We start from the raw sequence: 12,578 nt of genomic DNA, 5'->3' as shown, positions 1-12,578 counted from the left end.
CCAGCACTGATGCCTCTTTTCCCCCCATGACTCCCTAGGACATGATGATGGGGGAATCTTCCTAACGGGTCATTCAGTATGGGTGGCCCCAAAGGCTGCACTGCCTCAGCCAAGCGGTGGTGTGGCAGGTCCAGGCACACGGCTTGCCCCACCTCTGCAGAAGGTTTGGCTCCAGTTTCAGCACTGAGCCTTGAGTATGCAGTGATGTCATTATTCAGGTTCTGCCAGTGACTTGAAGGTGGGCAAGTCATTTAACTCCTACCTTTCCTTACCTGTAAGATAAAAGAATAACAGGACCTACTGAGGTTGGGGAGATTTATCATCCAGGACTTTGTTATCTGGCAAATAATAAACACTTGCCAAATTGAGCTATTATTATGATTAGAGTGAATATAGGATGATTTGTGTGTGTTTAGATTTCCTGTGTTTTTATTTTTTGGCCATGGGATCTCAATTCCTCAACCAGGGATCGAACCCACGTCTCCTGCATTGAAAGTGTGGCATCCCAACCACTGGGCCACCAGGAAAGTCCCGATCCCTGCTTTTTGAGTACTGACCATTTCAGGCACCCTCTGAGGCACCTTGAGAGCCTGAGCTCACAGCACCCCACAGGAGAGTGTGGTGATACCCAGGAGGAAGATGTGATTGGATGCCGGCTAAGTGACTTGTCTGGGCCTATGTGCCTGTGAGCAGCTAGGCTTGATTCAAAACCAGGTTTGTTTGCCTGATTCCAAAGCCCAGACCCTTCTCTCCACCCCTGGGACCAGACAGAGACGCGGCTCGTCAGGGCTTGCTTGGGGTGAGAGTGAGTCCGCTGCAGCCCTGGAGGGCCACCCAGAGTACTGAGGCAGGCTAGAGGGCCAGCCCCATGTGGCTGAGATGCTGCATGCACCTAGGTCTGTATGGCTGTCTCCGCCCTGTCATCTGGATCTCGGCTCCCGTGCCACCTCCTGAGAGAGGCCCTCCTCCGATTCTCTGATGCCCTCGCCAAGGCTCCCCTTCACTCTCCCCATCTGTCCCCATGTTGTCTTGTATTTTTGTGTTGAGAACCATGGGCTCTGCACAGCCAGACTGAACCCTGCCTCCTCCCCTGTCCCAGCTGAGTTAGCCCAGGCACGCGCCTCAGCCAATGCTGTTTCCTAAACCTTCAAGTGGGGACATGCAGCCAAGCCTGGTCTCCTGCCTCTGGGCACCCCCACTCCCCACCAAGAGGACTTGTGAACACAGGCAGAAAGGCGTTCTGGAATGGCTGAGTGTGGTTCGAAGTTAGCGTGATGGCTTTATGAAGTCAGAAGACAGCTCTGGCCCCCGTGAATGCCAAGGGAGTGCAAGCCAGCCCCAATCACTTGCCCCAAAGAAATACTTTTTCCTTTTAAGGCCATGAGCTAGCTATTTATATATTTAATTTTAGGGTCTGATTAAAACCGAGCACTGAATGCATTTGTCTGGAAATCCAGTCTCCGGCCTTATTTTCCAGCATCATCGGAATTCTCCACGCCTCTCCTCACTCCATGCTTTTCTAGACCCCTTGGCAGCTGCTCACGAAGCACCCACTGTGGTGTGCCCCCATCTAGGCACCAGGAAAACCACAGTGAGGGGAAGGGACCCATAGTGTACTGCCGAGTACTGACGCTGGGGAGACAGACAGGAGCGAAATGATCACAGACACGAGACTAAAACCTCAGCCACAGGAAGCTGAGGGCCGTGGTGCTGGGGGCATGTGACCGAGTCAGGATGGTCAATGAAGATGAGCTAAGGTCAAGAGGAAGGGGGAAAGGTGCAAAGCATCCCAAGCAGTGGGAACAGCATGTGCAAAGGTCCTGTGGCAGAGGAGCTTAGTGCCTCAGAGGAAGACAAAGGAGAATTCCCCTCCAGTTTGCCTCCTGTATTCTTTTCTCCCAGGATACCTTCTTCCCTGCCTGAGTCCATCTCTGTTAGAAGCTTCTCTATTCTTCAAAGAAAGTAAAAGTGTTAGCAGCTCAGTCGTGTCTGACTCTTTGTGACCCCATGTACTCTAGCCCGCCAGGCTCCTCTGTCCATGGGATTCTCCAGGCAAGAATACTGGAGTGGGTTCCTACTCCAGGTGATCTTCCCAACCCAAGGATTGCACCTGGGCCTCCTATAATGCAGGCAGCTCCTTTACCCATCTGAGCCACCAGGGAAGGCCCCCCCCCCCCCATTCTTCAAAGATAAGCTCAAATGCCTCCTCTTTCAGGAAGCCTTTCATGGCATGCCTTTCTCCCATTCCCTAGGAGGAAATTATTTCTCCCTCACCGCCCAGACCCCTCCTTGTGTCCTCATTCATGCCTTATTGTACATAAGCTACATCCAGGTCTCATCTTCCCAACCACAGCAGAAATCTTCAATGGCAGGAGACATGTCTTCTCCAGTATAGACTTGGAGTCACATGGTTCTGGGTTCAAACCCTAGTTGAGGCCACTTAGTAGTGGGACTTTGCATAAATGGCTCCCTCCACTTCTCTGGGCCTCTGTTTCCTCCTCTGGCAGAAGGGGAGGATGTGGTGAGGGTGTGTGTGGTTGCACAGCCCTCAGCTGGGCTCTGGATGCCTGAGAGACAGTGGGGCTTGTCCCAGGACTTGGAACAAGGAGGATGGGGAAAGAGTGGTTATGGCCCAGAAAGCCCCAGGGCTTACAGGGCTTTGTTGTTCAGTTGCTGTCACGTGCAACTCGGCGACCCCATGGACTGTAGCACGCCAGGCTTCCCTGTCCTTCACTGTCTCCTGGAGTTCGCTCAAAGTCATGTCCATTGGCTCGGTGATGCCATCCAACCATCTCATCCTCTGTCACCCTCCTCTCCTCCTGCCCTCAATCTTTCCCAGCATCAGGGTCTTTCCCAATGAGTCTGCTCTTTGTATCAGGTGGCCGAAGGATTGGAGCTTCAGCTTCAGTATCAGTCCTCCCAAGGAATATTCAGGACTGATCATCCTTTAGGATGGACTGGGTTGGATCTCCTTGCAGTCCAAGGGACTCTCAAGAGTCTTCTCCAACACCACAGATCGAAAGCATCAATTCTTCAGCACTCAGGCTTCTTGATGGTCCAGCTCTCACACCCACAAATGAATACTGGAAAAAACCATAGCTTTGACTATACAGACCTTTCTCAGCAGGGGTTTGGATTCACTTAAATTTTACCCTCCCAAATCTAATGGTAAGGAATACCTGAGCCACTTGTGAAACGTGCTGATTCCCTGGGCTTATTCCTGGGGTTCTGATCCAGCAGGTCTGGGGTGGGGTCAGGGGACCTGCATTCTGGAAAAGCTTTCATAGTTTAAAAAAATTATTTATTTATTGGCGGAGCTGGCTTTGTTGCTATGTGCGGGCTTTCTCCAGTTGTGAGTAGTGGGGGCTATGCTTCACTGCCATGCAGGGGCCCTCCCTGCAGTGGCTCCTCTCGTGGAGCAAGGACCCCAGGGCGCTCAGGGTCTGCAGTTGTGGCCCGCAGGCTTAGCTGCTCCATGGCATGTGGGGTCTTAGTTCCCGGACCAGGGATGGAACCCGTGTCCCCTGAATTGGCAGGCAGATTCTTAACTCTTGGACCACCAGAGAAGTCCCTCTCATGGACTTTTGATGCACAATTTTGTGGGGAAATTGAGGTCCAAAGGGAGGAAGTGATTTTCTTGAGTGCGATGGGTTAGAGGGCGGATCTCAGCTCTACCTCTCTTGTAACAGGACCTCACACCTACACCCTTTCCCAGGAGCCCTGCAGGCTGCGTTCACTGTGGACCACTGTGCCACAGGCGGTGGTATGGGTTTATGTGGCCTGATATCGCTCGGCCACTTACATTCCCGCCATCACCACAAGAGAAACAAGCCCAGGGAGTTGCTAGTCCAAGGAGGATGGGGAGACGCATAGAACTGACCCAATTCAGCCACATTCTGGAGCTCTGCCCAGATTGGTGCAGATTAGATAAACCCTAGCTGATGCACAGACTAATGAGTGAGGAAATGAATGTTATTATGGTAAAATTCTGGGTTTGGGGGTGGTTTTGTTATACAGCGTTATCGCAGCAATATCTGACCAATACAGTAAAGTCACAAAACAAAGGAATGACAAAACTGGGGTTCAAACTCGGGTCCCCCTGCGACTAACCCAGGGCTTGTTACTCACTGCTCCTGCCTTTCAATCCTGAGGGCTCCCCCAGCACCTTCCTCTCTGGGGCCCTCATTTCCACTCTGCCCACCTCTATTCTCTGGGAACTTCCAGCTCCAGACAGGAGGGGTCCACTCCAGCAGCCCTTGCTGCTAGCAAGCTGAGCATTGTTAAGTAGGCAGTTTGACTCTTGGGGATCCCGAATGGTCACAGGGGAGGGCTGCACACCTAGGGAAAGAACTCCAGGGACTCTGGGGACTTTCTAGCTTCTCCCAGTTGAAAAGAGTTCCCTCGTCTCCACCCCGCACTGGGAGCCTGGGCTTCCCTACCTCAAGGGCTTTGTCAAGCTGGAGAGACTCAGAACCAAGGCTTCATAATCTGTTGCATGTCTTTGCCAACAGCTGCTGGCGTTGGAGGGGTTTCTCAAATTGCCCGCCTTGAGTCGGCTCCATCCGGACCCCCATCTGAGGCGGGCTTAAATGCACCCACGAGCCTACAAGGGCTGCAGCATTCGCTCATAAACGTGCCCTCTCGGCCCAGCAACACCACAAGCACTCACAAACATGACCATGCTCTTTCTATGACACAAACACACGGATGGGCTGAGCCACCCTCAGGCATACAAACTCAAGCTTGGACGTAGCAGAAGTATGCACACTCACACATGGACACTCATCAGATCCCCCCAGTCCACGGTTCCTCGGAGGCACCCTAGATGGTGCTGAGCACTGGAGTCTGTTAGACCTAGTCAATTTCTGCCTCACACCCTGCCTAGCTTTGTGACTCAACTTTTCTGACCACCATCTGTGAAATGGGGACACAGATGCCTCCTACTCCTGGAGGCCGGGGGGTGGGTGGCAGTGAGGTCATGTATAAATACACCCCTCAACCAGGTGGAGCTGGCTGCCGCCTCTCCTTCCATGTGCATGTGCATGCCTTTTCTTCCTCTCAAAATCCCATCTGTTTCCATCACCCGCTTCAAAACTCTGTGAGTCTTTCAAACTGTGGGTCAAATTCTGCCCCCTCCTGGAAGGCTTCCTGGACCTCCATCTCTGGATGCCCAGCCCACTCACTGTCTGTCCTGGAGCCTGGTCTCCCTTCGCCCCACTTAGATGGGCCCCAGACCACACTCACAGCAGGGCCTTGCAAAGACTGCTGAGTAAACTACTAAGGCGCACACTCAGAGAGCCAACCACAGTCTTCTGAAGGAACTGCAGGAACCATGAAATGCTGGAAAATCTCGCGTGTCCCTTGGATGGGGATGAGACTGGGAAGGGTCTCCAGGACCTGGCCATCTGGAGGTCCCAGGTGAGCCTGAGGACAACGGCCTTGGTGGAGAGGTGGGGCTGGAAGCTTGAGTGCCGTGGAGTGAAGGGGGATGAGGGGAGGTGAGGGGAGGTGGTGGGATGCATCATTTGGCAACTATTTTTTTGTTTTAAAGGAAACCAGGGCAGAAGATGGGGGTGGGGACATGGGGGTCACAGATGGATTATTAAAGGTAAGCCTGGGGAGAAGAGTTTTGCTGGAGTTAGACTGGAGGGGGCTGAAGGTTCAGAAAAAGCACATGTGGAAACTGCTAGATGGCCACTGAAGTCTGTCTCCTCACCTGCTGTTGTGATGGAGGTTTAAGTTAGGCTGGGAGAGATGATGTTTCCCGACCTCCTTTGCAGCTTGGGGAGGCCACGAGACCACGTTCCTTCCAGTGGACCGTGCCCAAGAGTGGGAGGTGCCGCTTCTGCCTACCTTGCTTAAAACATACCACTGCCCCGGTCTCCTGTCTCTCCCGTTTGTACAGGTTAGAGAGCAGACAAACCTGCGACTCAGCTTCGAACAGGCGGACGAGGAGCGTGGAGGCTCGTGAGACAAGAGAGAAGGAAGCCAGGTCCCTGAACCTCCAGATAGATCAGAGATGCCCCTGCTGACCTGGCCTGCTCACCCCTGGACTGTTACACGAGAGAGAAACATTCTTCTGTGTTCTTGGAGCCACTGAACACAGGGCCCTTTTGTTATAGCAGCTTTCCTTTCATTTTCAAGAATACATGCTCAACAAATGGCAGTGATTATGATAAATGCCACCATAGCCGAGAGGTAACACTGATTCTCCCAGGTGGCTGGATCACATGAACAGCCTTGGAAAAGAGGAAAGCGCTCTGCAGATGTGAGGGAGTCTTTAACGAGGGCTGGCAGGATACCTGTCTGGCCCAGCATGGCACAGCGCCGCCCGGGGAGCCCGCATCCGAAGCCGCTTACCTGCCTGGTTGGTGGTGATGTTCACGGAGGCAAATTGCGGTGAGAAGGGGCTCTGGTCAGTGACGCCGTTCACGGCCTGGATCTCGAAGGTGTACTGGGTGTGGGCCAGCAGGTCGCTGATGTAAATGCGCGGCTCGGTGAGGCCCAGCTGGCGGGGGGCGTACTGCACGTTGTCCCCGCAGCGGGTGCAGGCGCCCCGGCCCGAGCCACAGCTCTTGCAGATGATGTTGTAGACCAGGTCCTCGCGGCCTCCCGAGTCCCGGGGCGGGGTCCACTCGAGCATGAGTGAGGTCTCGTTGACACTGGAGATCACGGCCTGGGGCGCGGAGGGGATCGCTGGGGAGGGGGAGAGGGGTCTGTCAGTGGGGGTGGGGGTGCATTCCCCAAGAGACCGCTCTGTGCCCACTGCCCTGGCTCCAGCCTAGGCCTCCCCAAAGTCTTCCTCTAAACCCTTTCTCCTCTCCACCCAAGAGACATGCTTCTAGAATATAACTCTCCATCCTACTGTACCCACCTGCTCAAACCTTTCTCCCCGGACTCCACCCTCCTCGGTGGTCCTTACTAGGGACAGTCTTTTTGAGTTGGAATTATATCCACCCAATATCTATTTCCTGGAGAAGGAAATGGCAGCCCACTCCAATATTCTTGCCTGGAAAATCCCATGGACAGAGGAGCCTGGCAGGTTACAGTCCGTGGGGTCACAAAAGAGTCAGACAAGACTGAGTGACCAAACAACAAACATCTATTTCCTCCCTTTTCCTTATGACAGGACCCACTTTTATTCACGGTGACAATATGTCCAACTAAAGACTCTTATTTCCTAGCCTCCTGGGATTAAGTGCTGGCCACTGATATACAGAAGTTGACAGTTAGGACTTTTTCTTGAAAGGAGATAGCTATAGTAGGTCCCTTTATCCCTTTCCCACTTTCCACGACTGAGAATGTGTGTGATGGCTGGAGCTTCAGCAGCCATGTTGGACCATGATGTGACCCAAAGGGTGGAAACCACCTGCTGCGGCTGGAAGAGCAGAAGAAAGTGCAGGGTCTTGGGGAACTTCATGATTTACCGCATTACTCAAGGGTTGCCTATCTTTGGGTTTCCAAGAATAAATTCTTAAGGTTTAAGCTACAGGGGTCAGTTCTCTGCTACTGGCAGCTGACTGCCTTTCCTGTCTGATACAGGGTTGTGACATGGCCCTCGCGGTCACCCTGTTCTTGGAGAACCTTGGCCTGTGATTCAGGCAACCGCTGCCAGAAAAGAACACTGGGAAGCCTTTTCTACCACAGACACCACCTGTGTTGGCTCTTCTTCTGCCAAGCTTTCCATTCTCTGTCCCTTTGTGAATCAAGACCTTGACTTCATCCTACGTGTGACTTAGCAGAAGGGGGTAAGGAGCCAGATGCCAGCTCTGCGGGGTCTGTGGTTGGCAGCACGACCACCCCAGGATGGTTCTTTCTAGCCAGCTTTCCGTTTCCCCTCCCACCAGGTACCTGGCTGCACCTCACTTAGGAAAGGTTACTGGAGCCGGACAGCCACCCCACCCTCTGAGAGTTCCTGCAGGTGGACTCGGGACTCGGTCGGGTGTCCCCCTCTGGGGGCCCTGGACGTACTTGTGCAGGGCATGTCCACGGGGTCCAGGTCTGCACGGTAGTAGCCGTTGCGGCAGACGCAGTTGGTGGCCCCTTCTGAAGTGGTCCGGCTGTTGATGGGGCAGTGGGTACAGGCCTCATCCCCTTGGTTGGCCTTGAAGGTTCCAGATGGGCAACCTGGAGAGAAGACAAGGAGAGTCACTGGGGAAACCAAATGAGAACTCAGGCCACAAGCCGCGGAAGGACCATGCAACGTCCCAGAGGGGCCACACCGTGGGGTTCACTGATGGGGAACCTCACCTCTGAAAGCTCTTGAGGGTCTCCAGGCCCCAACACGGCAGTCCCAGCTGTGCCCAGAAGGTTCCCCTGAAGCTGGAGTTTGTCTCTGAAGCTGTCTGTGAGTTCAGCTGGGGCCCCTAGCAACCATCCCTTCCTCCTGCAGGTGGGCTGTACCACAGGTCCTAGGACCAATCCCGACTTAGTCTGAAGACTGTGACGAAGCCTAGGGCAGTGCCCATGGTCCAGGCTTGGTGACTAATGGCTGGCTGGGCTCTGATTCTTGTACCTAGATTCCTGGGTTCTAGGTGATTTCGAGGATAACATTGTAGGAGAAAAGTCCTAGCCCAGCACAGGGCATGTAGAGAGGTGATGTGGGAGAGCAGGAAAGAAGGCTGGCTTGGGAAGCAGACAGACCTGAGTCTGAGTTCTGGTTTGGCCCTTTTTCTAGCTGTGTGGCCCAGACAAATAGTTTATCCATTCTGAGGCTTGTTTTCTTTATTAGTAAAATTATGATGTGTGTGTGTATGTGTGCACGCTTAGTCATACCCAACTCTTTGTGACCCAATGGGCTGTAGCCCGTCAGGCCCATGAGATTTTCCTAGTAAGAATACTGGAGTGGTTTGCCATTTCCTTCTCCAGGGGATCTTTCCAACCCAGGGATCGAAACCGCGACTCCTGAATCTCCTGCAATGCACGTGGGTTCTTTACCGCTGAGCCACTGGAAAAGCAAAATTATGCCAAGGCCCATTTCTGAAGGCCATTGTGAACATTTTGCATAAATATGCGAGGCACATGGCCCGAGGCCTTGAACAGTATAGATGTCCAATGAATAGTAGCTGCTAACAGCAGGTGTTTGATCTAGTTAGTAAAGAGGGCTTGCAGTACCAGGGACAGCCTGAGGAGGGCAGTGTTTGCACTTGGTGGGCATTCAACAAGCTGGGTTTTCCCCTGGGGTTTCGGCATTCTTCCCTGCTCTGGGGGCATGTTTAGGATTTGGATTCAGGGCCTAATGCTCAGCGCTTAGATTCTTCAAGAGGTGTCCACTTCTGTGTCTTCCTATGTGCAGACCCAGCCCCCCACCCTCCTCCTGGCCCTGGACTGGAAATCAGGAGGTATGGGGTCTAGGTCTTGCCCATTTCTTGGCCTCAGTTTCTTCTGCATTCTGGGGTTCATAATCTCAGCTCTCCTATGGTGCCTCAGGTCGGGGGTCAAGCAAGGGGTAAGTGAGAGGTGGACCAGGAAGAGCTGTGAAATGGGCAAGCTCTTCCTGGGGATGAAATGTGGCTGAACTGCCCAGAGGCCAGGGGCTTCACCTGGATTGCATTCCATGCCCATGTTCTGTGTGACCTTTGGCAAGTAACTCCACCTCTCTGAGCATTAGTTTCCTCATATATTATAAATGGCTCACATAGATGTCCCTGAATCATTTTTCCAGTCCAGTCTAAGTCTTAGCAACTTTCTTTCCTCCCAGACCCCTCAGAGACGCTGCTCTCCTTAGTCTTACATGGTTCCCTAAGCTCCATGCCATGGGCTGGGACCCGTCTGCGGCCTGTTAGGAAGCGGGCTGCATGGTAGGAAGTGAGCAGCAGGTGAGGGAGGAAAGCTTTATCTGTAGGTACAGCCGCTCCCCATTGCTTGCATTACCACTTGAGATTGCACATGACTGTGGCCTTAAAAGTATGTTTGAGACAACTTCAAATCTCCACACATTCTGGATTCAAGTCAAGTTGGAATATCCTGAGATGGCCAAAAAAGCACTGAAAAGCCTGCTTCTATTTCTAACATCCTATCTACGTGAAGCAGGATTTTCTGCAATGATAGCAACCAAACAAGATGATGGAGTAGACTGGACATACTTTGGGTGTCACTGTCTCCTGTCACCCCAGATGGAACCATCTACTTGTAGGAAAACAAGCTCAGGGCTCCCACTGATTCTGCATTATGGTGAGTTGTATAATTATTTCAGGGGCTTCCCTGGTGGTTCAGCAGTAAAGAATCTGCCTGCAATACAGGAGATGAGGGTTCATTCCCTGGGTCGGGAAGATCCCCTGGAGGAAGGCATGGCAATCCACTGCAGTACCCTTGCCTGGGAAATCCCGCGGACAGGGGAGCCTGGCTGGTTACAGTACACGGGGTCAAAAAGAGTCGGACACACACACACAATTATTTCATTACATATCAAAATGTAATTATGATAGAAATAGAGTGCACAATAAATGTAATTGAATCACCCCACAACCATCACCCCTTCTCTGGTCTGCGGAAAATTTGTCCTCCACAAAACCGGTCCCTGGTGCCAAAAACATTGGGGATCACCACCTTACGTGACTTGAGTTCAGGGTACTTTACTCCTCTGTCATAATTACTCATCAAGGGGACTCATCAAGCCAACGCCTTGCTCTTGGCTCCCCCAGGACTGAGCCATGTCTGATCCACGGCTCCGTCCCCTGCGCCTAGCACAGAGCCTGGCGCCGAGCAGCTGCCCCACACATACTCCCCGAAGCCGCCTGCTGAAGCGGAAAGGGCCTGGGCTTCGGGGACCATATCGGCCGAAAGGCAGGGAGGAGCGGAGCTTACTGTACAGGCTGCTGAGCGAACCCCGGCTCTGCCTGTGCCTGCCTCTGGCCTGGAGCCAGATGCTTGTTTCCCCATCTGTAAAATGGGGCAATAGCATCTACCTCCTGGAGTTGTTGTGAGGATTACCTGGGTCAATTCAGGCAAAACTGCCTAAACAACTCCTGGCATTAGTAAGCTGTATCTGGTTCAAGCACCAGCCTGCTGGGTGACCTCAGAGAGGTGGTTCAGCCTCTCTGAACTACAGTTTTCTCCTTGGTAAGAGAGTGTCTGCCTCTGAAAGTAGCCATGAAGGATTGCATGTGATGAACAGTGCCTGGCCCAGGGTCAGAGAGGGGTTGCAGTTCCAATCTCAGGGAAGTCTCCGTGATGAAGCAAAGGGCGTTTCCCCCAGGGGTGCTAAAACACAGCACCCTCGCTCCACCTGGGGTCCTACTTTGCCTGCCTTTTGCAGGGGAGCTTCCAGGTGGCAACCCCCCTAATTCTGCAGCCCTGGCCGGTGCCACCCTGACCAGGCCCTGCCAGGATCTTGGAGAAGAACTAGGTTCAGCCCAGTCCTTAAGGAGCTGCCGGACAAGGGAAAGACCGTACCTTGAAGCAACCAGCCAGGCCACAGCGACCCCAATGAGGAGGGTGGCAGGAGGTGCCTCATCCATCACACAGAGGGGGAAAACCAGGGCTCCGGAGCGTAAATACGAAATGCACAGCATTTAGTGAGTACTCATTAAGTGCTGGCCCTTTTCAAAGGACTTAACCCATAGGAACTGATCCAAACCCCACCCAGCCCTACATCAGAGGTAGTATTTTCTGATGAGGGAAAGAAAGCAGAGAGGTGAAGTAGTTTTCCGAGGATGTGGGCTTACAGGGGCAGTGCTGGGATCTGATCTCGGCTGGTCTGACTGCGGAGGTCACATCCCTAACCGCCACACTGTTCTGCCTGTGAGAGACTTGCACTATGCCGATGGTCCACACGTGCTGGGCAGGGACTGGCGGCTTCTGCTCTGGGCGCCCGTCCAGGGCTTGCTGCACTTTGCTGCACTGGCCCTGGACACCCTGCCCTCCCTCCCTCTTAGGCACCAGCCTTCCCCTGCTGGATGGATGAAGGGACAGCCTTGCCATCTCGGCCTCTCGGCAATGTCCCGTCCAGACACACGGGCTGCAGCCCTGGCTCTAGCTGAGTGGTTGAGCTCTCTGAGCCTCAATGTGCTCTGCGGTAGAATGGGGCCACGGGGATCCCGTGAGGGCCACATGCTAGAGGCCAAAGGCTTTGGTCCCAAGACTGGGATCCTCCTGGCTCCCTCCCAGGCGAGAGCTTTAGCACGCCTCTCTCATCTGCTGGCGGTTCCGTGGGCCTGGCCGGTGGGTGGCTGCCCGCTCTTCACTCCACGCTGTGCCAGCCCCTCCATCTGGACCACCTTCCCGGCTGGCCTCCCTGCATCGCCATGTCCCGGTCCCCCTCTCTGACGCCCCAGTCTGCCTCCATCAGCAGGCTTCCTGCCTGGCCACCCCTCAGCCCTCCCGCAGGACATTCTGTACTTTCTGTATATTTGGGCTTCATAAAAACCGCCCGTTGGTCTTGGGAAATGGCATCGCTCTCCACCTGGTCACCAGGAGCCCTGGGGGCCTCCTCCTCTCCCTCACCCCCTGTGGCCAATCAATTACCAGACCTTCCCTCCTCAGCAGGGCCTGTCCCTGGCTCTCCTCAGCCGCCCCCCGGCTCTGTGGGCATCCGGAAAGTCCCTTCTGCCCGCTCCTGAGCCTCTCATGGCCATCTG

At 53.8% G+C, this 12,578-nt stretch overlaps 1 protein-coding gene across 3 annotated transcripts in view; it reads right to left on the bottom strand.

Annotated features, from left to right (window-relative positions):
- EPHB2 (EPH receptor B2) overlaps window positions 1–12,578 on the bottom strand; it is a 213,165-nt gene that overhangs the window by 46,663 nt on the left and 153,924 nt on the right. For all 3 annotated transcript variants that reach the window (XM_061148144.1, XM_061148142.1, XM_061148143.1), the window contains exons 4-5: window positions 7,972–8,127; window positions 6,361–6,696 (exon numbers count right to left, since the gene is read on the bottom strand). In XM_061148144.1, the coding sequence (XP_061004127.1) occupies window positions 6,361–6,696; window positions 7,972–8,127 (492 nt within the window). The remainder of the gene's footprint in view (window positions 1–6,360; window positions 6,697–7,971; window positions 8,128–12,578) is intronic.

Source organism: Dama dama, chromosome 8, assembly GCF_033118175.1.
Source record: "Dama dama isolate Ldn47 chromosome 8, ASM3311817v1, whole genome shotgun sequence".
Classification (NCBI taxonomy): Eukaryota; Metazoa; Chordata; class Mammalia; order Artiodactyla; family Cervidae; genus Dama; species Dama dama.
This window is presented reverse-complemented; position numbering and strand designations above follow the sequence as displayed.